Source organism: Rhinolophus sinicus, chromosome 8 (assembly GCF_057876585.1).
Source record: "Rhinolophus sinicus isolate RSI-liver-muscle chromosome 8, RSI-T2T, whole genome shotgun sequence".
NCBI lineage: Eukaryota > Metazoa > Chordata > Mammalia > Chiroptera > Rhinolophidae > Rhinolophus > Rhinolophus sinicus.
This window is the reverse complement of record NC_142508.1, coordinates 59791381-59816849: the sequence shown is the minus strand read 5'-3', so window position 1 is coordinate 59816849 and position 25469 is coordinate 59791381. Positions and strand designations below refer to the sequence as shown.

Below are 25469 nucleotides of genomic sequence, written 5' to 3'. Positions count from 1 at the left end.
ATGAATGAATAAAGATGATGTGAAATATATCTATACAATGGAGTATTATTCAGCCATAAAAAAGAATGAAATCTTTCCATTTGCGACAACATGGACAGACCTAGAGGGTGTTATGCTAAGTGAAAAAAGTCAGACAGAGAAAGACAAATACCATATGATCTCACTTATGCGTGGCATCTAAAAATTAATGAATAAACAGAAACAGAAAGAGACCCATAGATATAGAGAACAAACTGATGTTTGCCAAAGGGGAGGGGATGGGGAATGGGAATAAAAAAAATAAAGGCCCTCCTATGTGGCTGTGGTGGGCATCCAATTAATAATATGTTAATTAACAAATATTTGTTGATCACCTACTACATACCAGGGGCTGTTTTAGGTATTGCAGATAAGCTATGAATAAGACAAAGTTCCCATCTTCAAGTAGCTTCCAGTCAAAAGACATTTTTGAGACAACAAAGGGAAACCCAATACGCACTGCATATTAGACACTAAGGAACTGTTAATTTTCTTGGGTGAAATATGATAGTTAGGGTTCATTTTAAAATGCTCCCAGCAAAAGAAACCGGAGGGGAGGTGGGGAATAGATCAGGTAACAACAGCATAAAGCTGCTGGTTGTTAAGTCTGGGTGGTGGTACATGGAGGTCCACTGTGCTACTCTATTTTTGTGTCTATTTAAAAATTTCTATAACAAGTTTTTTAAAAAAGTATTTAAAAATCAGAAGCAGGTATCAGTAAAAACACATGCTCTAATTAAATGTATGAAATTTGAGAACATGCCAATATTGCAGAGATGTGATTTTAAGGTACAGCAAAGATTCTAAACTTGGTTTTTAAGAGATTAAAGTAAAATGTAGGAATTTGATGTCTAAGAACCACCTTTTGTTCTTGAGAAAACAGGCAAAGCCCAAGGGGAAGCTGCCTTTCACCTCTAGCTTTCAGGATTTTCCCAGTCTCTGTTCTGATGTCTAAAATTAGGGGTGCTTTTTACATTTAGACTTGTTGGTACACATTTGACAAACTTGCCATACAATTGAGGAATAAAAAGACATTACCCCCTTACATTCTCATATAAATCTTTATCCTCTGAAATAGAATCTCATAAGACACAGATACATAACCTTTCGTGGGCAAAAATTCCTGCCGTCGCGGTATCCTAACTGCTATTATAACGCAGGATTTGGGGTCAGGCAAAGGATTTCTGATTTAAGCAGCACATGGGAGAGCCCAGCCTTCAGGGAGTGGTGTCTTTACCTTTCTTTCCTGCTATCTAAAAGGATTTCTCATGGAAAGAAATTCAAGGATAACTTGTTAGACAAACATGTATTACTCCTGTAATTAAAAAAAATTTAAGAACATATGCTCACACACAAACTTTTATGTGAATATTCACAGTGGCACTACTCACAGTAGCCAAAAAGTGAAACAAATGTCCATCAACTAATGATTGGATGAACAAAATGTGGTATAGCCATACAAATGAATGTTATTTTTATTCCACAAAAAGAAGTAAAGTACTGATTCATGGTACTGATTCGTTATTATATCATACATCTTAAAACATTATGTTAAGTGAAAGAAGCCAGTCACAAAAGATCACATATTGTATGATTCCATTATATGAAATGATTCCATTATATGAAACGTTCAGAACAGGCAAATCCAGAGACAGAAAATAGATTACTGCTTGCCCTGGGGGCTAAGAAGCTTGGGGGGGTGGGGGGTGGGGAGTAACTGCTAATGAGTACTGTACTGGGTTAAACACTGTCCCCCCATATTAGAAAAAAAAAGTTCTAAAATTGATTGCAGTGATGTTTATATACTTTGTGGATATAGCACTAAATTATATGGTATGTGAATTATGTCTCAATAAAGTTCTTATAAAAAATATTTAAAGTCCTATAGAAATGCCAAAGAACTGACAAGGACCCTGAAGAATCCCAATGTGGACAGTATCATTTTCAGTCAATAATTTCATGTGTGAAGAGGTGGAGTTAAATATTAGATGTTAGTTAAAACAGGATTGATTGCTAGGTGTGTTCGTGATTTGCTATAGGGACTTGTGGCCTTTTAGACTTTCCACTGAAAGTCATAGAAAACCATCTCCAACAGGCTTACTTAAAACAATGGGTATTTATCTCACACAGCTGAAGTCCAGGGTGGGCACTAGCTTCAGGTACCCAAACAAGGTCACTAGAACTTGGATTTTCTTGGCTGCTTCTTTCTTTGCTTCCTTCATTCTCAAGCTGGTTGTATCTATGTGGTAGGCAAAGTCCCAAGATTATGTGGTCCCTATAGCTTATGATTCAAGAGGAGAATCTTTTCTGAAAGCTCTGGTAATAGTTCCAGGAATGTCCAGGGCTGGCTCACAGGGAGTAAGGTTTTCTTCAACCAAGTCTCATGGATAGAGCAGGAAAGGGTGGCTCTCTGAAGGAAGAAAGGCTGGGGGTACAAAATATATGTCCACTATACCAGGCGGAGCTCTAGAACTTGCAGAGATTCAAACATCATCTCAGCCCAATAAATACTTGCCGAATCAATGTAGGAACACACAAAACAGAGCAACTGGAGAGTACGTTTAAAGCATCACATTTCAGATTCTTATTCCGTATTTTAGAGAAGCAATAAAACACAAGTTAGAACAGATACCGAGGTCATTAGCAAGATGCCATTTCAGCAGAGAAGCACTTCAATCCAATATAGATTGTTCCATGTTCCAGAATTCCATCCATCTTACACAAAAGAGATATGCTGATCGGGTAGATGGCAGATGTTTTGTTCTGACTTAGCCACAAGATAAAGGTAAGGCTTGTCCCTCATAAAGGAAGAAGCTGGTCTGGCACGAAAGGCTGGAAAACACCTTGCTACCAATAAGTTCTTTGCAAATGTTCCTACTCATTTAAATTGGTGATAATCCGGTGGGTTTCTGATCCAGGATCCAAATGCCTGCTTCCGGAGTGCACTCCAGGCTTCCTGGTAAGTAGACGCAGCCTCTTTGTAGTCCTGGTATGTCTCAAGCTTCCGCACCCTAATGCACACACACCGTCAAGCACACAGGTTCTCACTGAACAGCTCACCGCCGTGGCCAACAAGACACCAGAGTGATCAACTGGACAGATTTATTACAAGAGACTTAGGAACAGGAGGGTTTTGGTATGCTTTTCTAGAGTGACTGTCTCCTTCGTAGGGAATTCGTTAGAAAGTAATATGGATTAAAACAGGTAAGAATAAACAGAATGCTAGTTTTGTCTGGTCCTGGTGAAATCAGATAAAACAAGAATAATTGTAGCTACTTTTTGGTTTAAAGTTTTCTAAGCATCTATAATTTCCACCGGAGGATACAGCCATTAGAAACTTCTTGCCTGCATTTTTCCCTAACAAACCAAACCACTTTTTATCCATATTCTCCTCCTATGTACCTCTAACCAACACCCCTTCCGAATCCCTTAGCCATCTCTGATTGTTAAAAACTGGCTGATATGCTGAGTAATATTTGTAGCACTTATACCCAGTTAAAATATTTTCTTGTGACAAAGATTCTCTCCTTTGACCAAACCTGAGTCAGGCTCCTCCAAACCCTCTTCTCGACTTGGACCTTGAGCTCTGTCCTTGCATCTTAGAGTCGAAGAAACTGAGATTCATGCCTTATTGATCCAATTTTACCCTGCTTCTAAGTTGTTCCTTAGCTCACTTCAGCAGAGCAAAGTTGCTAATTGTAGCAAAAACTGATTTCAGTTATTTGATCAATTTTGTACAGCTTTTTGTTAGTTAATGGGTGGGATCCATACACATGACAATGTTAAACTTTACCTGAGCCCTGAGTTCCTAAAAAACAGCTATGATTGAAAAATCTCCCTCCCACCCTTCTGTGTTCTGGGAAATGGTTGCCTGCAAAGACCTGCCTTCCCCACGACTTAGATAAGACTCACGGATGTCCCATGGTTTACCCATGACAACCAGACGCAGGCCCTCTTAACTCCCATTCGTCGTCTCATAATGGTTAGCTGAACCCACGGACTAAGCTTGACAAAATACCTGCTAACTTGACCAAATATCAGTTACACGCCCCTCCTTGTGCTGGAGCCCTGAACTTCGACACACCCTCAGCCTGAGGCAGGATTGGAGTATTTAACACCCCTTAACAGCCCCTCCGGAGAATCAATTGACCACAAGAAAAGACATCTCCTGTGCAACTGTCCCTCCACACTGCCTATTCATCTCACTCTCCCATTCCAAGTTCTGATAGCCTTGTTTACCCCTCCGTATAAACGATAACTTCCAGTCTGCCTTGGAGAGGCTTACAGAGCTATCATTGGCGTGTTCTTGCTTTGCATGAGTTCTCTTATTATAATAGACCCCCTTCTCTTACTGCAATAACCCTTTTGAATAAAGTCTCTCCTTACCTAAGTCCAGGTATGTTTTTAAAACACACAATGTATGGAAACCCACCCAGTTCTAGTTTGATTCATTTTTTCACATAAGAAACATGCAAACTGACCATGGATGACTGGAGGGCATCAATATTGACCAGTCTGCATGACGGTGATAACAGTGGCTAGCCTCTTCGTATAGAAGTTTCTAGCTACTACTTTGCTTCCCCACTGTTGTGTAAGAATTTGGCCAGTCTTTGTTGCCAGTTCCTGGGCAGGAAACTCTAACCCCTTAAGAATTTTCCAAGTGAGAGGAATGTATTTGTTTTCATGGTGGACCCCTCATCTCATACCTCAGTTTATATTTAACAAGGTGACTCATGGTAGGAGAGTTTCAGGATTGGGCTGGCCATGCCAGAAAGACCAACCACAAGATTAGAGAGTTGGAGCACTGAGCCATCTGATAACAGTCTGACCTCCTATTGTGGGAGGAGGATATGAAGATTGAGTTTAATCACATCATGTGAACTACACTTCAATCAATCATGCTTATTAATAAAACCCCAATAAAAACTCTGGACCCTAAAGTGCAGGTCAGCTTCCTGATTGGTGATACACAGTGATGTGCTGAGAGGGTAATGCAATCTGAGAACACAGAAGCCCTATTGTTTGGGACCCTCCGAGACCTCACCCTATCTGTCCCTTCTTTTAGTGGCCCTGCCTTGCACTCTTTACAGTAAAAGGTAATTTTAAGTATGTTGCTTTCCTGAGTTCTATGAGTTGTTCTAATGAATCGTGGAACCTGAAGGTGTAGTGGGAACACCTGAGTTTGTAGTAACCTGGTCAGAAGTGTGAGTGGCTTGGGGGCCCTCTGAGCTTGCTGTGGCTGTCATCTGAAGTAAGGGCAGTTAGTGTCCGAATTGCACCCACCCACCTGTCCCTGAAGTGGTTTTATAGTTCTCTACATTCCTGTTTGGAGAGAGATTTAAATCGTGGAGCTATAGTTCACAACCACTGATGTGAACAAAAGAAAGAGAAGAGAATGACGTTCCTAACAGAATATATTGGTCTCCAAGCACTCCCATTTCCACAGCATTCCCATTCCATCTAGAGGTGGAATGCAAGGAGGGCCTGGAATGGGCCAAGACCCAATTCTACCCTTTGTCTCTTATGACTGTACCGCCAAACTACCCATCCTCCATACCTCAGCTCGTACACCAATCTGCGAGTGGGGCTATGGGGATGGAAGAGCATGTGGTCAGTAATAAGTGCCCACTGGCCTATTGAACCACCACTCCTGTCAAAGCTTCCTGGCATCCACAAGCCAGAATTAAACCAGAAATCTTCCTAAGAAAAAATATGGGTTAATAGCATCACCTGAGGGAGTCTGGCCACTTGTCCTCTGAAATACTGCTTAGAAGTTTCTGGAATGATCTAAAGAGTTCCACTTTGCTGATTCGAGATCTGTTTGGAAAAAGACAAAAATAATTTATTAAGTGTTTACAGTGTACCAGATTCCTGTCAAAGATACCAGGCTTCACACGGTATTTACGTTAGAATGTGCCAGAGCCCCCATTTTCACCTGTGTCTGGCAATGAGAAAACCTAGACCTGAGTATCTGATTAGGTTGATGCATTTTTATGAATCTCTTTTCGTTTTTTTTTTTTTGTATGTGTGTGGTTTTTTTTTAAGGAGGGCACAACTCACAGTGGCCCATGAGGGGATCAAACCGGCAAACTTGGTGCTACCAGCACCACGCTCTGACCAACTGAGCTAACCGGCCATGCCCCAAAAATGAATTTCATCTTAAGAAATATCATTAGCAGTGAAATTATCAAGGTAACAGGTTCAAACGGGGTAAAGACAGAGGTGGAATTACTAAATTCCCCCCAGGACACCTATCAGCCACGTTGGCTACCTCCTTTCAAGGGAGCTGGCCCCTTGGGTAATACTGCTTACAAGAAAACATTGAAAGCTCTGTTTCCGAGACCCGAGTGTTGCTCCCTGTATGAACTGTGGTTATGAAGTCCACTTGGACGCACCACCTGAGGCAGAACCTCCACACTCTCCCTTTGGGCATCATGGGGCTTTGGAGGCCAATCCTTTGCTTCTAACATCAAGCTTCATGGAGGTCATAGTTTGGAACAGTGAAGGAAGTGAGTCTGAATTTTTTACCAGCCCATATGGCCCTTCTTGGTTTGGCCCATCCATGTCAGCATGGCCTGAATTGTGTGTGCCTCCTTCCTTTCTCTTATACATACAATTCATGAGCTGATCTAGACGTTGGGAACTGCTGTGTGTGCCTACAAAGTCTGGGCTCATCGTTACACACCACACCCTTCACTGTACATGCAAACTGTACCATCAGCTTGGACACAGTGGCCATACTCATACATATGGAATAAGGGATTACACAGTCTGCCAAGAGGCTGCCTTACCTGGCTGGGACCCAGCCTACAGAACGGAATCACTGCTTAAAGCAGAACCCTGAACCCTCACATGCTGCTCTCCCTGGGCCTTAATTGTGGTTAAGTGGCTGCTGGCACTCAGGAATATTAGGCTGCTATAACATTAAAAAGCTCCAAAGCCAAAAACCTAATGGAACGCATCTCATTAACAGATTAAAGGAGAAAAGTAATATAATTATGAGAAAAATATATGCAGAAAAAACATTTGTTAGAATTCAATATCTATTGAATGACTTAAAATCTTTTACAAACTAGGGCTAGGAAAGGTATTTAAATTCATACACAGTATCTATAAAAATCTACAGGAAATATATGTTCTTAAAATCAGGAATAAGACAAGGGTACTTGCTATCATTGCTTTTATCCAATGTTATCCAAAAGGTTCTGGCCAGCAAGACAAGAAATAAAAGGAAAAAGCATTCAAAAAAATCCAAAGCAAAGCCACTATTTGCACATGAGTGTGATACTGTCAGTTCTAGCCAGCACATAAGTCAAGAAATAAAAGGAATGGAGAACTGGAAAGGAAATACCATTTGCAAAAGATTATCTATATTAAAAAATTCCAAAAGAATTCCCAGATCAATTGGTAGAATAATAAGCATTAGCAAAGTTGCTGAATACAAATATTGACTGTGGCAGAGAGAAACAAAAGATTGGTTGCAACAGCAATGCCCAGAAAATGCAACAAAAAGAAATTATATAAAATAGCATCTATAGTAGCCAACCGCTAAGATGGTGATTCTTGCCTCCCAGAATTCATACCCCTGTGCAATCCCCTCCCACACTGAGTAGGGCTGACCCGTATAAACATTAGTAGATTGCAGATACAGTGTAACTTCTGAGGCTGGGTCATAAAAGACACCGTGGCTCCTGCCTTGCTCTCTTGGATCACTTGTTCTGGGGGAAGCCAGCCAGTGAGTTGTGAAGATGAACACTGGTAGCCTATGGAGAGATCCAGGTTGTGAGAACTGAGGCCTCCTGCTAACAGCTAGCACTGAGCTGTCAGTCAGTCCCATGAATGAGCCATTTTGGAATTGGATCCTCCAGCCCCAGTCAAGCCTTCAGATGACTGCAGCCCTGGCTGACATAATGGACTGCAACCTCCTAAGTCCCTGAGTCAGAATTATCCAGCTAAGCTCTTCCCAAATTCCTGACCCACAGAAACTATGAAATAGTAAATGTTGGTTGTTGTTTTAAGCCACTAAGTTTTGGAAGTGTAATTAATTACACAGCAACAGATAACTAATACAACATTCAAGGAATAACTCTAATAAAAGATGTGAAAGATTTATATGAAGAAAATTAAACTTCACCAAAACATATGTAAGACCTACTAGGGAAGCTATATATACCTATGTAATTTTTAAAAGATTACACATTCACATTGTAATCTTTAAAATATCACGTTGATATTTTCCATCTAGCACTATCTTTAATCTAACATACTTAGGTATACTTAAAGTTATTTTTTAACCCCTCACCATTTTCTTTTATAATCCAATGAGCCATGTAATGATTCGCTAGGATGCTCTGGCATCTGGACAGAATGGAAAGAGGATTTGCCACTTTCGGGCAAAGGAATATGCCTACAACAGGCAGAGTAAAATTAAGCTTCTTAGAAATGAGGGTCCTTTATCTGGTTCCTATTATCTCATTGCTTTTAAAAACCAGGAAGACTTAAATAAAACAGTCCCTTTTAGTGATGCATTAGCATACTAAATGTCTCTAACATCCCAGTCTGACTTTATATTCCCTATAGTTCTAAAGAACGTGGTCCCCGGATTCCAGCATTCAGGAATGAGCAGTGAGAAAACCTACTTTCTCCCCAGCAGCTGTTGGTTTTTAGAATAAAAGTGACTGATTCTTTCACAAATAATATGAAGCTTTACTTGATAATTAAAGAGGAAATTGATCTTAAGATGTCTACTGCAATTCCTGCACCATGTTAGAGGAACTCTCTCTCATTCAATTCTCACAACTTTCCTGTGCAATAGATACTCTTAGTTATTCTTGCTTTATTGCTGGGGAAATGGAGGCTAGGAGGGGTAAAGCAATGTGCCCAAGTTCACACAGCCAGGAGAAAAGGGAGCCAGGAATTAAACATCCATCTCTTAAACTACAAAGCGTCTGCTCTTTCTACCGTATACATCCTCCTTGTATGGGGTCTGCCTTCTAAATGGAGACAGCCACAATGTGCCAGAGACCTCAGATCATCTCCTCCAAGGTCCCTGTCTTACAGATATGAACACACTGAGGCCCAGAGAGCAAGTGGACTTGTCCAAAGTCACCCAGATACCTGGAGACACAGCAAGGGTGACGACAATAGGAGGCACTTCCAATCACACAGAAAGCACTTATGTGTTAGGAGAAGCTGGAGAACAGCACTAGGGGAATCTGGAGAAAAGATGGTAATTTTGAGCCAGAAGGCGGTGGTTGAGCTGAGCTTTTAAAGTAAGCGAGTGTGTGGATTCATCGTGAATCAGGAAATGGAAACCACAGTCAGATTCGTGGGGCTGGTATGAGTTGCCTGTCACCAGAGTTCAGCAGGAAACTTGTGGTTCCTGTCCCTCGTGACCTGCTCTGCTCACACACCCATGGTCTCCTGAGAGGTGCTAATAATGGTGGCCTAAAGCCAGGAAGGCCCTTCAAAAAACTGGTCCAAAAATCTCTACCCACAACAATTTTGTAAATCTTACTCAATCCTAGGACACGAGTCTCTCGGTGCAGCTCAACCCAGACTGAGATGGATATGCCTTTGGTGGAGAGGCCACCCCCCACAGTGCCTCCCACCCTCAGGCTAGTGCAGACCACCTATGGCTCAGTGAGAGGAGAAAAGCAGCGTGGATGAGATTAGCTGAGCATTTAGCAAGAGAAGAACCAGTAATGTAGATGCATGAACCTCCAAACACACAACGATGGAACCTGCATCTCATGTCCAGCAGGTCTTAAGCTCTACACTGCAGCAAAAGCCAATCTGAATACACGAAGTCCTATTTCCATGGTGCCCTTTTTGCCAGTTCAATCGCTGTGGAGGTTCATAAGTGACTCGGGTTCCAACCTTGAATTACTAAATCAGAATCCCTAGTGGCAAAGCCCAAGAAAGTGTTCTTTTCAAAATATCCCAGGGGAAAGAATTTCCCCAAAATGGTGCTGTAACAATTGGATACAAAAGAATGCACCTGGACCCCTACCTCATACCTTATAGAAAAATGAACTCAAAATGGATCAAAGTCCTAAACTTAAGAGCTAAAACTACAAAAACTATTAGAAGATAACACAGTAAATCTTTGTGACCTTGGATCAGGCAGTGATTTCTTAGATATGACACCAAAAGCACAAATCACCAAAGGAAAAAACAGATGAAATGGACTTCATCAAAAGTTTTAACTTTCATGCTTTAAAGGATACTGTCAGAAAGTGAAGAGACAACCCACAGAATTGGAGAAAATATTTCTAAACACATATCTGATAAAGGACTAGTGTCCAGAATATATAAAGAAATCCTGTAACTCAACAATAAAAATATACCAATTTTAAAAATGGGCAAAGGATCCGAATAGACATTTCTCCAAAGAAGATATACAAATGACTAATGAGTACATGAAAAGATGCTCAACATGATTAGTTGTTAGGGAAATACAAATCAAAACCACAATGAGATAGTTTTCACACCCATGAGAATGGCTACAATAAAAAAGAGATAATAACAAGTATTGTAAAGGATGTAAGATAACTGAAACTCTCATACATTGCTGATAAAAGTTTTAAATGGTGCAGCTGTTATGGAAAAGTCTGGCAGTTCCTCAAAAGTTAAACAAAAGGTTATCATATGACCCAGGAATTCCACTCCTAGGTATATATCCAAGAAAAATGAAAACGTATGTCCACCCAAAAGCTTGTATACAAATGTTCATAGCAGCATTATTCATCATAGTCAAAAAGTGAAGCAACCCAAATGTCCTTCAGTGGATGAACAGATAAACAAAAGGTGGTCTATCCATACAATGGACTATCATTCAGCCATAAAAAGGAATGAAGGCCTGATACATGCTACAACATGGATGAACCTTGAAAACATTATGCCAAGTGGATGAAATTAGATGCAAAAGGCCAAAATTGTATGTATGATTCCATTTATATGACATACCAAGAATAGATAAATCTGTGGAGACAGAAGTAAATTAGGGGTTGCCAGGGTTTAGGAGAGGAAGGTGTAGGGAGTTAGTGCTATTGCATGTAGGGTTTTCTTTTTGGAGAAATGACAATGTTCTGGAACTAGAGAGTGGTGCGGCGTGAGTACACAGCCACTGTCTCCTTCCGCCCCAGTATGCTGTACCTGGCCTGAAGGCTTCTGATTCCTTTCTTTGTTGCTCCCTGTGGAAAGCCATTGGCAGTAACATCCAACGGCTGCTCAGGAACTGCACTCCAGCTGATGGCTATGAAAAAGATAAAATTCTGGGGTTAAAACTGTTCAGTTTTCTATCCATTCCAGAGGTGCTTTAATAAAAACATTTCCCTGTCTCTGCAGACCCGAGAGCTCGATATGACGTCAGACACAATGACTGCCAGTCTGACACGCGGCCTCCGGACAGTGTAAAGTGGTTCATGATTCCCCACCGTCATTACCCTATCAGCTAACAATCGTTGGGCATCTATTATATGCTAAACACGGAAAATGAATGAAACAGAATTTCTCATTTAATTCTCATGACAACCCTGATAAATAAATGATATTCTTATATGAAGATAAAGAAATTGAGGTTAAGAGAAATAGGTTGCCCAGGGTCACACAGAACATGAACTTGACCCAGTGTGGGTGTCTCTAAAGCCCACACTACTGACCATTTGGGTGGTAAACTGCCTCCCCAGGCTGGGAGGATGCAGCCCCTCCCAGGCCACTCCACCGTCTGGGGACAAGTTACTCCAGGGCAAGTGGAACCTGGATCCTTTACCTGCTCCGCAAGGAACAAGTCGGCCTGGGCTGTCAGCCCTTTTTGCCTGCATTGCACAGCGGCTCTGCTCAAACAGTAAATCTGACTGCTGTATTTTCACTTCTTGAACTCCAAAGCCATTGGGTAAAGCCGAGACGTTCTGACACCTAAATGTGAGGGAAAATGCATTCAGTTTAGGCACACTCCTGGAGAGGGTATCTAGGACTGTGGACCACACCACTGCCCCTACGTCTCGGGAGGCAAAGGCCTTAGGAGGTGTGTGGATTTGTTGGTTTATTTATGGAAAGGGAAATACAGGAGGGTGTGACAGAATAGAATCTACATTACATGAACCTTATGGCTGCAGGAAGATCCCTTCTCATCACTCTGAAGTGGTATCTGTGATTTGAGTCACCACCCCTCAGTGACTTCAGTAACACGAAAAGCCAGCCCTTCCTGATATCAGCTTTGACAGATCTGAAAACCTTAAGCAGGAGTATTAACTTGTTGGCATCCGCTTCCTAGGGAATCCTTTGAACACACCGGAAACCAAACTTATCCTATAATATGAAAGCTTCATTTTTTTCTCTTGTATTTTTCTACACAAACTAGACGCCAACACAGTGCTGGACTAGACCTAAGCAGAGAGCAACTTAAAGTCTAAGAATAGGGAAAACATGGAAAACACAGAAAACGTTTTGGGCACAGTGACTAGGGTTACTTTTTTTAAATTTAATATATTTACTGGGATACAGTTTATATCCCATACAGTTTACCCATTTAAAGTGTATAATTCAGTGTAATTTTTAGTATATGTATAGAATTGGGCAACTATCACCATAATCTAAGTTTATAACATTTTCATCACCCCAGTAAGAAACCCCCCACCTATCAGCAGTCACTCCCCAAACCCTTCTCCAGTCCCTGGCACCCACGAATCTACTTTCTGTTTCTATGGATTGCCTATTTTGGACATTTCCCTACATGAAGTCATACATTATGTAGCTTCTTTCACTTGGCATAATGTTTTCAAGGTTCATCCATGTTGGAGCACGTGTCAGTCCTTCATTTGTTTTTGCAGCTGAGTGATATTCCACTGTATGGATAGGCCACCTTCTAGTTATCCATTCACCAGCTCTTGGACATTTGAGTTGCTTCACTTTGGGGCCGTTATGACTAATGCTGCTATGCCCATTCATGTGCAAGTTTTTACATGGATGTATGTTTTCACTTCTCTTGGGTATGTACCCAGGAATGGAATTAGTGGGTTAGATCCTGGGGCTACTTCCCGGAATTGGCTTCAGGGGTGGTCATTTGACACAGGCCCACAGGCTTCCCCTGGCCGTGGCTTCATCCCACCCTCAGTCACTACAGCATTCATTGGGTTTGGCTACCTTCTGTGGATGGGAAAAAAAGGGGTTCTATGGAAAGTAACTTCACAGTGTGATGTGATTATAAATTCCTAACTGGGCAGGTCATGGTGGGTAGTCACACCCCAGGCATATAACTTCTTTAGTGAAAGGTTTTAAGCTAGCCCTGTCCATTGTTCTAGTGCATCTAGGTTAACAAGCCTTTGAAATACCACAAGTAATACCCCTTAAAGGGAGTAGTAGTCCTCAAGAAAGCACACTGTCTTGCTAACCAAGACACCACTGTAATCCAATCCCCCCCCTTGTTTTCTCCAATCTTCTTTATGTTCCCTCCTTAATTTCAAATGCATAAAAGAAGATGCAAACTATTATTCTCGGGAGCATCTGAGATCTTGCTCCTGGCAATTGTTGTCAGTTTGGCTCAAATAAACTCATAAAAATTCTCTATAGGTCTAGATATTTCTTACGTTGACACTTCAGGGAAACCGAACTTGAGTGATCATCCTTTATCTTTTATCCTTTTAAAAATTAACAGTAATATTTGCGAGTTTAAAAATTTTTTAACAGCAATATATGTACATTGTAGAAGAATTAGAAAACAAAAAAATCAAAGACAAAACTACCCATAATACCACAATTCAGAGGTAATAATATTAATACCTTTGTGTAGTTCCTCCTACAATTTTTTTCTATGTGTATATACACTTTAAGACCAAAATGAACTCATTTTAACCTCTAAATTATTCTTTAAACATGAGGATCTTACCATGTTAAATATTCCTCAGTAGGAGCCTTAACAAAAACCACTAGGTTTCCTATTGCTAGCCATTTCAGTCGTTTCCTTTTCTTTTTAAAAAATGACTACACACAAAGCTAAATGTTTGAACACTTTCTCAGTTATTTCCTTAGGGCAAATTCCTAGCAGTGGAACTGCTGGATCAAAATGCATGGGTATTTCTAAGGCTCTTTGGACATACTCTCAGACTGCTTCTCGGAAAGACTTCCAAAGAAGCCCTCCCTCCCTGCCCTCTCACCTCCTAATGAGTGCTCTCTGCATGGCTTCCTGGCTGTACGGACACTTCCCGATGACCACAGCTGACAGGTAGATGGGCTCTTCTAAAAAGTGCATCAGCAATGCCCCTTGGCATCCGAGGATGTTCCACCGTGCCACCTTGTCACTGCAGGACATGGAGCAAGTCCTGTCTCCCCGGCCTGGCTTCACTCGGAGCAGCCCCACCTGGTGATACGCAACACCAGGCATCCCCGAGTCTCCAGCTTCCCCAGGCACACACTTGGCTCCAGTTCTATGAACATCCACTACGTTGGCACCAGCAGGGGCCATTCCAGTGACAGCAGCCAGTTCCCCTGAGGTGAGATTAGAGCTGCTGACACTTGGTGGGATCGGGCCACTTTCCTGATTGCCAAAACTCTGACGGTGAGCCACACCATTGGCGACTTCTGTGGCAGGAGTCCCGGGCTCACGCCTCATCTTTTTGGTCACAGGACTATCTGGGCCTTCACATTTCCTTTTATCTTCAGTAGGTTTCAGGTTACCACTGGCTTCCATTGATGGGTTATTGGCCCAATCTGTCCTGACCGGACAGCAAGGCTGATCTTCACACTCAAGCATCGGAATGATGGAGGCATCCCCACCTGCAGGAGAAGGAACGCCCTAGATCAGTGGTTCTCAAAGTGAGGCCCCTGGACCAGCCATATCGGATCCCTTAGGATCTTGTTAGAAATGCAAATTCTTGGGACCCACAGTAGATCTGCTGCATCAGAAACTCTGGAGGTGGTACACAGAAGCTTGTGTTCTGATAAGCTCTCCAGGAGATTCTGATGCAAGCTCAAGATTGAGAACTACTGTTCTAAACAAAGCTTAATTCTATTCTCCCAGCTAACCTGAGATGAGATCCTTGCCCCAATTTCCCTAATAAGAATACTCTGGGGCTTTTGTTGAAGACCCTTTCCAGACCCAGTGAGTTAGAATTTCTGAGGGGAGGGGGGTCTGGAAAACTGAATATTTTAACAATAATCCCAGGTAATTCTTATCACAGGAAATTTGGAAATACTGGTCTAGACCACGATTTCTCAACCTCTGCATTATTGACATTTTGGGCCAGATAATTATTTGCTGTGGGGTCTGTCCTGTACATTGTAGGATGTTTAGCAGCCTCCCAGGTCTCTACCTATTAGATATCAATAGCACCCCCCAGTCTGGCCATCAAAAGTGTCTCCAGATGTTGCGAAATGTCTCCTGGGGAGCAAAATAGTCCTGAGTTGAAAATCACGGGTTCAGAATGAGCAATTTCCCAAGTGCATTTTTGATGAATGTTATCCCACACAATGTCTTTGAAAACGAAAGTGGTTTCATGGTTAAATAAGTTAGGCAAGGCTCACAATTTCCTCATTGCAGAGGTATATGTGCATATCCTCAGACTAAAAACTCGACAGTAAATTACACAGCTGGTATTTCCACATGCTGGTTTAGAGATTTCTGACCTATTCTGTGCTTACATGGAATCAAAGAAAACCAGAGGTCAGCAAAGAGCACAGCTTCCCCTTGAGAAGGGAGCTACTTTTTCAAGCACTAACCTAATGTGTGTTGCTTTTCTAAAGTGTGTGAATAATACATCTGTAGCTTTTATAAACCAAGAGTGGGAAAGGAAAGAAGTGGGAGTGTTGCCAGAGAGGCCGGCTGGCCGACTTCCAGAGACCTCACAAGGTGACAGTGACTTTGGAGAATTCACCAGGGCCCACCTCCCACTCCGCAGGCTCCAAAATTTGAACTTGACAGATGCCTGAACTCAAGAGGCTGACTCATGCTAAGAAAACTCACAAATAAGAGCCTGAAGTAGCTGAACCATGCACTAAGTTATCAATTAGTAATGAGGAATAAATGCCAAGGGAGCCAGATAGTCAGTCTCTAGATAGTGTTCTTTCTTTCTGCAGACAAGCCATGGGTAAACATTACATTTAAAAATTTTTTAAAAATGAGCCAGGTAAGTTAGATCAGTGCTTCTAGATTTTGATTTCACAGTAAAATTTCCAGAAGATTTTAAGATCAACAAAGGTTGTCAACTTTTTATTCTATCAAATAAGATCTTTAAAAATCCTAATTACCATTATTTTAAAAAGATTAAAATCGCATAACCTTTAAATGGAAAGAAATTAGCTTTTTGAAAAATTAATTATGTAGTCCTGATTTTCTTCTCATCTGGTCATAGACCAGTACACTCTCACAGAACAGTAGCAGCCTGTGAGCTGTTGACTTATATAGTTTGATTTGAAGGTCAGGCTAGCTGTAGTTCCCGGATGCAACTGTCCCACAATAACCCTACACCTGCCAGCTCAGCCCTGGCTACTCAAAGTCCACAGGCCAACACCATGGGCATAGGCTGGGGACTCATTAGAAATGCAGAATCTCACACTCCACCTCAGAACAACTGACTTTGAATTTGCATTTTAGCAAGACCCCTGGGTTATTTCATAGTTTGAGAAGCACTGAGTTAAGAAACATCCTTTGGTCCTTGGACCAGAGCACCCACTGCTAAGAACAGGGTATGGATGAGCCCTACCTACCTCTGTATGTCATTTCTCTGGCCTTTGACTCTTAACCAACTCTTTTGTGATAGACTCATCCTTTCTTCAGCTATATTTTTTGAGTTATGATCAAGTCTTGACAGCTATTCTGTCTCTTCAGAGTGATTACCTATCTCTCCTCAAGTTACATGTGTTAGTCTTAAAGTTTAATGCTCAGAGGACAATCTTATATTCTTGTTTCAAAGTTTTTAGGGTGAGGAAATCTTACTGCCATCCCTGAGTTGTCTACAACGGGCAGAAATTATTCATAATTTTCGAGTCAGAAAAACAGAGGGTAGAAATGACTCTGGAGACTGGTCTGGTCTTCCTGCTACTGTAAGCCCAGCACCTGAACATCCCCTTGTAACTCATCAAACTTTAACTAACCAGGGCTGTCTACGTTCCCTACAAGACTCGATGAAGGTAAACAAGGGGCTGGTCCTATTCGCTGCTACATACCCAGTATGTCATACTGTACCTGATAAGTAGTAGAATATATTTGTTGAATGAATGAATGGATGAATGAAATGAGTTTCAGGATAAATTACTAGAGAAACCAGGGCTTTGGACTGCTAAGCCCTATTGTTGGTTTTAGACCTTGTGGGATTTCAGCTTTGTTTCCCAGTCCTGACTGGGAACTGAGAAGTGAGTAACAGAATTAGTGAATACTAATACCGTATCAGTGAATACTAATACCACCCCCTTTTCTTGGTGAAAGAAGTGATTAGGCGCACTGGCCTGTTCACAAAAAGGCACTGTCACTGGTTGTAGCTACACTTCAGTCAGCAGTGCTTTTTTTTTGAGAAACATGTCTACGGATAAGACAAATATAAGGAAGAAGACAATGTAACAGTAATCCAAAAGCTTGCATACACTTACAGGGAGTATGGCTGGAGAAAAACACAAACAAGAGGTCTGGTCTGAGTTTCCACAGTCCTCTCTGAGTTCCTGGGACAAAGATGCTATCCTGTTTCCGGGCAGCCACCAAGTGGAGCTGATGGAGAAGGTACCTAATGGGCGCAGGATGTTATCAGAATGAACACTGATCTCCGGGGTACAGGGAAAGACTCTGGCTGGGTGATTACTAAGAAAGAAAGATCTACAGATTTTGGAATGATGCGACTGATCTAGACCAGTGATTCTCAAAGTGTGGTTCCTGAACCGGCGGCATCAGCATCATCTGGAATTTGTTAGAAATGCCACTTCTCAGTCTCCACCTTGGACTGGCTGAATCAGAATGTCTGGGGGTGAGCCCAGCAATCTGGATTTTAACAAACCTTCTAGTGGATTCTGATGCACAGCCAAGCATGAGAACCACTGTCTCGACCCGTGCGATTCAAAGTGTAGTTCACAGGCCAACATAATCAACTTTACTTGGGAGCTTATTAGAAATGCAAATTCTGCCCTCCCTTCCCCCAACTTCAGATTAAATCAGACTCTCTGGGGATGTGGTTTTACCTTTGGAAACTCCTTCTGGCTATGACCTCAGCATGGCTATCATTGAGGATGTCTCCTGTGGCAAAGACAGGACACTAGTGAAGACCGGAATCTAGAGGGGCCTTGGTTCCTAGAAGCAGAACACAGCAGTTTCCCCCAACACCCCGGATGGCCATGTAGCTCCTAGAGGGCTTGCCAGAAAGTATCAGAACCGTTAATGGCAATGCATTTACAGCAGAGTTTCAATTCCGCACTACTGACATTTTGGGTTGGAATATTCTTTGTGGTGGGGGCTGTCCTGGGCATTGTAGGATGCTGAGCAACATTCCTGGCCTCTACTCACTAGAGGTCAGCAGCATATTCCCCTTCCCCGTTGTGACAACTAAAAATGTCTCCAGACATTGTCAAATGAGCTCCAGGGGGCAAAATCTTCCTTAGCTGAGAACTACTGATTTATAGGGAAATCTTTATCTGGAGGACAGGGGTCCAGATCTTTTGTACCCTGGGATCATACTTGTACTCATGGTGATACAGTTCCATGGAATTCAATCCGTAGTGGTCCTGGAACAGCTTCCTCACATACAGGACCAAGGCTAGAGTGGGGGAAGCAAACTCAAGAATGCCTGCGCTAACCAGAAGCAGAGGTAAAGATGCCGTATCTCTAAGGAATTTCCATCTTCTTTTTGGTGCCAAAGTCTCCATTTAATTCAAGATTGCTTTCCGGGGCTTCAGATATAATGTAGAATAGCTAAGCCCAGGGAACTTCTGGTGTGAGCATGAGAATACTGGCCGACTTTCAATCCACTCAGAAAACAAGTTCCTGGTGGCTTTTGCTTCCAGTTTATTCCCATTCTTGAAATGAGTTCTGTCCTTCCAACTGGAGCGACTGTCAGTGTGAACTGAAAGGTCAGCCACCTCAGTAATAGGGCTCCCGTGCCTTGTAGAGGAGGAGAGGGCAACATGGACATCGTTTCCAAAGCTCCCTAGACAGGCACTGCTTAGACTGCATGCGGGCTTACCACTCTTCCTCATTTTGGACCGGCCTATGCATTTCGTTCCTGTTCCCATTGAGACAACTTCCTTTGTCACTGAGGGGAAAAGAAGGAATCGTTACGTTAAATGAGTTCTCAGACGCTGAATGGTTCCCAGTCCTCGGGTTTACTAAGTCTGCCCATTCCTCCAGAGCATTCCCACAGGCTGACCCATCTGTGGATTTGGGTTCCAGGACAGCCATCGCTCACCACCAGAAGTGCTGCGCCACCTGGTGGAGAGCAGGGAAACATGCCCAACACCATAGTTTATATCTGACCACAACCATCCCTGTAAAGCCACGTTTAATTCCACCATTTCTGACAGAGAGTGAGCGTTCCAGACAGAAAGGATCTCACCTCGCACCAGTTTGTTAGGGGAGTCCCAGGTCTGGTCAGCGATAGGCTGTATCTTCACCACAGCAGCTAGTAACGTCCACTCACGGTTGGGCTCAGGCTTCCCCTGCTTGGGCAGATTGATCCTATAGTGCTCATAACATAGGTGCGCAATCTCATCCGCAGTCCACATGGTCTGAGCTGGTGCTGAGGCCCTGATCGAAAACCACCACCATCAGAAGTACAGAAAGGAGGACAATGCAAATGCTACACCCTCACACAAGTGCTTCAACAGATTTCCAGATGTAGCCCAACCGTGTTCATACTGAAGTTTCTGTATCTCTAACTTTATGGGTCATTTTCTCGTACTTCTCTGCCCCTTTCATCTTCCAGGAAAGATTAAAACAGTCTCAGATACCACCAACCCCAGAAGACACTCTATTTCTTCAAGCTGTTCCTTAATATCTGACATGTTTCTAATTAATCTGAACTACTACTCAAAGTGAAAGCATATGAGAGGGAAGTACCCTTGCGAGTCCAATTTTCATTTGGAGATAGCACAGCTCATAGACTCAGCTCAGTTTAGGCAGACTTTCACCATACAGGGTTTATCTTTCCCCAGGCAGATGTTCTTCTTTTCCACCCTCTTTTTCAGGCATTTTATTTTTCTATTTCCCCCACAGTAGATTGGTTGTTTAGCTCCCTCTAGTAAATCTCTACTGATATGCCTATCAGGATAGCAACCTTTAATTTCTCAGATATTTTATGATGCAGAGGGAAGAAGTGACAGGGCCCAGTGGTTTTTCACCAGTCTAGGGTTCTCATAGTTGTGAAGAGTGTGGGCTTAGAGTTACCCTTTCTGGGTTCTAACTATGGCTTTGCTTGTGTTAACTGTGTGTCTGTTTCTTCACCTGTTAAAATAGGGATAATAGTACTATTTAATCCATGGGGTTGTTGTGAGGATTAAATAATATTTATAAAAAGTTACTGCTATACTACTGAGCATAATTAGTGTCAACTGTGATTAGTATTACTAAAAAGTACCTCTGATTTTCCTGACTTATTTGCCTTGAGCTTCTTGCAGGGGAGGGAAGCTGTAATGGATACATAAAGCCATGAATGAAAACCATTCAGCAGATCAGATCTCAAAGAGGCCTAGGACACTTTGCTGGAAACTCTCCCACTCATGACTGTTGACTCTATCAATGACCTCATCTGGATTCAAATGTATGAAAAGCTTCTTAGTAGAAAATGGGATCATCGGTGATAGACATAGCTAAGCATTTTAAAAAAGAAAAAAGAAAGGCTTTACTAAGTCCCAAAACACGTAGCTTCTGAAAACTGATGTTTCTACAATGAGCCTCCTCCATTGTGTTAATTAAACAAGGAGGCCATTAGACCAATGTGGCTCTAATGTCGCTGCGGCCTATGTAAGCCAACCAAGATCTAAGCCTGTAAATGCCTCAAGGTGTGGATGAAAAAAGGGCCACATACTCAACCAGACAAACTCAGGGGAGGCCTACATGGCCAGCCTTACAAACTCAAGAGACTGAAAGTAACCAGAAAGGATGGTCTGAACATAAAAATTCCTAACTAAAAGTGAGTCATGGTGGGGAATCACTTCCTAGGACTATGGCTTCTTTGACAAAGGCCAATCAATCTTTACCTAAGTGAGCCTGTCTACTGTCTTTCTGCTTCGAAGATAACACACCTTTGAAACGTCAGAGTAATCTCCTTTCCCGGACCCCTAAGGGTACAACCCTCACCAGAACAGAGATCACAGAACCCCTCATTGTTATCTTGTTCCCCTGCATACCATCTGCAAGTGCTGTAAATATTAATTAACTATCCTGTACCCACCAATGTAAAAGATATATCTCTCCGTTTTACTTTTTATCCAATCGCAGAAATTCCGCCCCCCCCACCGCTTTGCTTTCTCCCGCCCCCTTAATCTACCACCAATGGATTTCATGTAACCCTCCTTACATCTCCCTTTATTCTTATGTATAACATAAGCTGCAAAACCGCCATTCTGTGGAGCATTTTCTCAATCCCTCAAGATTTTGCTTCCCATCATCATCAGTTTGGCTCAAATAAACTCAAAAATTTTCTACAGATTTGGACGTTTCTTTCATCAGCAAAGGTTACATCAAAACACTAAGGACAATTAGGCTTTAAACTATAGTCAAATAATTTATTTTCTTGCTTCTGCACTTTCTCTGTCTTTACCCTGGCTTCTATCTACAGAATGCTCCTAACCATTTCTGGTTTGGTGCTGCCCAATTTGTATTAATTTTTGCTCAAATAAACTTATTTCCCTCTCATTTCTAGGGGGGCTATCACAGGGCAGTAAATGTTATGAAGGCAGATAGATACTCAGGAAACCAACCTGAAGTTACATCAGAGACACATGTCACAAACCGTAAGAGCTAAGAAGCCATTACTTGCCAGAAGAAACGTTGACTCCCTAAGATGAAGCATCCCAGAACTATATCACTTCATTCATGTAGCTGAGTCTGGATGAGCACGCACAATAGTTCAAATGAACAAATGTTTTTGATGTACTGGGTCCACTAAAATTCAAATCCACTGTCCTAGATCTTGAATAGCTTCTTCCTAGGAAACAATAACTCAGTTAAACAGGCATTTATTTGCCCACAAGACAGCATGTTATGCCAGTTGCAAAAAGCTGAAGAACCCACTTCCTTTTCAAACCAAAGTTAATGCAGGTCGGCTGCCACGTGAGAAATTTAAGCAGTATTGTAAGGTAAGCTTATTTCCCTTCGGCCACCTTCTCATTAACTTCAAAAGCAGACTCTCTTCCTGGCAGGGTCTAGAGGCAGGGGCTGGGCCCATTCCAACAGTTATGGGAGACTCGAGGCCGTGGAAGTTAGGGATAACGTGAGCGCCTGTCTCCTTGGGTTATTAGGGATCAGCTGTGAAGCTACACGTCCCACTCTCACCCACCGCAAGAGCTCTTCACACCGCGGATACTGGCATTTCCATGAAAGGAGCAGCACTGATCCACGTGTCGCATGTCGGGGGAGGCACATGCCATCACAAGCTCTCCTCATACAAAATGGCCTCGGGAAACTTAGACCAAGAGCATCTCACACAGGAGCCCCAGAGCAACCCTCATTCGCGCGCCCCCGGACTCGTGACCCCACCACCTCGCGGACGCTCCCCTCCCACCTCCACAACGAGCACCCTCGGAAGGAAACGGCAGAACTCGCGTCGCGCAACGAACGTGCCGTCACAGAGGCTGTTATTCCAGGCCCCGCCTCCAGAAGTGCGCAGTGCACTCTGGCCATTGTAGTCCTTCAGGGTGGGGTGGTGCTTCGAGACCGGTGGCTTGCGGCGCTGTGCGTAGGAACCGGTGGAATGGGCTGATGGAAGCTGACTCCCTGGTAAGATGTGGTTCAAAGAATAGTACAATGATGTCGTGTCTTGGAACACTAGTCTGAATTTCTGTCTACAATAGCGCTGTCCAATAGAAATGTAATTTGAGCCAGATAGGTAGTTTAAAATTTTCTAGTGGATGCATTTTAAAAAGTCAAACGAAATAGATGAAACTAATTTTAATCATATTATTTTATTTAACCCAATATATCCAAAGTATTATCATTTCAACGTGTAATCCATATGTTAAAAAATACTGAGATATTTTACTTTTTTTTTCATACCAAGCTTAAGAAATCTGGTATTTTATACTTACAGTACATCTCAGTTCGAACCAGCCACATTTCAAGTGCTCAGTAGCCACATGTGGCTAGTCTAAAACCTTCAGGTTGCCAGGTAGTATAGCTGTCTGGGTTGTTTAGAAGCCTGTACAACCCCACAACTGTATACCACAATTCCTAAAGATGACAGAATTCACTTTTCTTGTTATCACTCCTCAAAAGTTAGAGACAGAAGTACAACTTATTTGATCCCCTCCTCCATAGTTCAGAGGAAAAGGGCAAGAAGCCTCATCCAAGCTAAGGATCCTGTTCCTCATTTCTGTCTCTCCAATATCTTTAATCTGCAACTGACTCCCCTCTTCTGTATGTAAAGAAGTGCTGATCTTGGGGTGGGGGGAGTCACCTTCCAGGGTCCTTTTTCTTGGTACCACCATCAATCTAATCACACAAATGGAAAAAGTGAGTCACCCTTCTTGTCATTTCCCTTCCCTTAACCCTTACAATATAATCTGTTGCCTTTTCCTGTCCAACTCCAATTCTTTTCCACAAAGTCAGATTGATGTTTTCAAAATGCAAATTTATGTCACTCCCCTGCTTAAATACTTCAGTGGCTTTCCAGCACTTTAAAAAATCTATTTTTCAATTATAGTCAACAATGTCATATTAAATGCAGGTGTACAATGTAGTGATTAGACAATTACATACCCTATGAATTGATCACCACCATTAAGTATAGCACCCATCTAGCACTCTTTAACATACAAAATCCCGTAATGGGGCTCACAGTCCTGTATGACCAGCCCTCTCCTGCCTCACCTGGTGGCATATTTCTTTGGGCTTCTGTATCTCTATCTGGTATCATTGCCTTCTCTGTTTTTTCCTACTTAAGGACCTTTGCACTTATTGCCACACCACAGAAAGCCCTTCATCTCCTTTATCTTCCTTCAGATCTCAGATTGAATGTCCTCATTCCTTAACTAGGTAGCTCTGTTAGAGTTTCTCAATACACCATGGACCTCTCCTTCAAAGTAATTACCAGAGTGGCCATTTGATGAATTTTTAAATGGTTTATTAAATGTCTATTTTCCTTCAAGTCTGGAAGCTTGGGACCATGACTTTGTTTACTCCAACACAGCAGTAAACAAATTGTGAGCCTTCAACTGTTTGAGGAGGTAATAAGGACTTTATAATCCTTCTAGCTTTCATCTTGTCATTTTCCCTGCCAAACCCACAAAGCTTTCCACTGCTGCTTCAGTTGGTCTCTATCCCCAGCCTCCTTGAGGCCAGAGAGCTGGCTTCTGCCCCCAGCCTACTTAACAGCTCTTTACCAGTCACTTGTGACCTCATTAATCCACATGCCTTTCCCAATGGCCTGCATTGAAGGTACAGTGGTAATGTTACCTTATCTTGACGCTGTGCCTTCCCCCTTGGTGAAATGACTGTTTTCAGTTTACTTACCACCACCTTGCTGAAGAATGTCCCATGTGGAGATGTTTTTTTCTGAAATATCACTCGGTCATCTACTATCACTGCCAAGTGCTCCTGGAACCTATCTTTCAGGAACAGTAAGGGGTAGGGGAAGGTGCTCGAGACCCCTGAAGTAGTTCCCTGTTAGGTAATTCTGCACTTAGATCATTTGATCAGCTACAGAAGTAGAAACCTCTGGGGAAGTAGACTGGCATGTCCCAGACCAAGGTGCGTGCAGATGTGTTGCTGAGGGGCAAAAATAGGTCCTTTGTTGACTCACTGGAAAAAAGGTTCCCTCAGCTGCCTCCGTGTCAGGGATCAGGGACTCGATTGCAACAGCAGGGCCTCAGCCAGACCCTTGTCATATTCTTAGCCCCACTGAATTGAGCTGAAAATAAAACTCCAGACTGACTAGTCAACATGCTATCCCCACCTGAGGTCTAAGAGGCATGTCAAACTTAGTATATACAAAACCAAATGCTCAACCTTCCCTTTCAAACCTGCCCTGCCTGTCTTTCCCATCTCAGTAAATACATCTACTTTTCAGTTGTTCGGGCCCAAAACCTTGAAATCATTTTTGACTCCTCTTTTCCTCCCAACCCATATTCCATCAGTAATTTCTGCTGACCTCAGGAACACAGGCAGAGTCCAGTAACTTATAACCACCGCCACTACTTTAAACCACCCAAGTCTAAACCATTATCTGTCCACAGCCCCCTGCAATAGCGTTAATTGGTCTCCTTACTTTCACTCTTGCTCTCCACATGCTAACTGGAATAATCTGTTAAAAACACTCCTC

At 42.4% G+C, this 25469-nt stretch overlaps 1 protein-coding gene across 10 annotated transcripts in view; it reads right to left on the bottom strand.

The window, feature by feature from the left end:
- ADAT1 (adenosine deaminase tRNA specific 1) overlaps positions 1-22810 on the bottom strand; it is a 45021-nt gene extending 22211 nt beyond the window's left edge. Inside the window, exons 1-11 of one of the 10 annotated variants that reach the window (XM_019710727.3) lie at positions 22716-22810; positions 21913-22139; positions 19548-19738; positions 19179-19247; positions 18181-18235; positions 17602-17732; positions 14175-14793; positions 11792-11937; positions 11176-11275; positions 5749-5835; positions 1313-3029 (exon numbers count right to left, since the gene is read on the bottom strand). In XM_019710727.3, the coding sequence (XP_019566286.3) occupies positions 2897-3029; positions 5749-5835; positions 11176-11275; positions 11792-11937; positions 14175-14793; positions 17602-17732; positions 18181-18235; positions 19179-19247; positions 19548-19716 (1509 nt within the window). In that variant the 5' untranslated portion in view covers positions 19717-19738; positions 21913-22139; positions 22716-22810 and the 3' untranslated portion in view covers positions 1313-2896. Of the gene's footprint in view, positions 1-1312; positions 3030-5748; positions 5836-11175; positions 11276-11791; positions 11938-14174; positions 14794-17601; positions 17733-18180; positions 18290-19178; positions 19248-19547; positions 19739-20377; positions 20402-21912; positions 22140-22490; positions 22680-22715 lie in introns of those variants that run through there. The other 9 variants (XM_019710711.3, XM_019710720.3, XM_074314553.2 and 6 more) reach the window with 9 other exon arrangements.
- Between the last annotated feature and the right edge of the window lie 2659 nt (positions 22811-25469).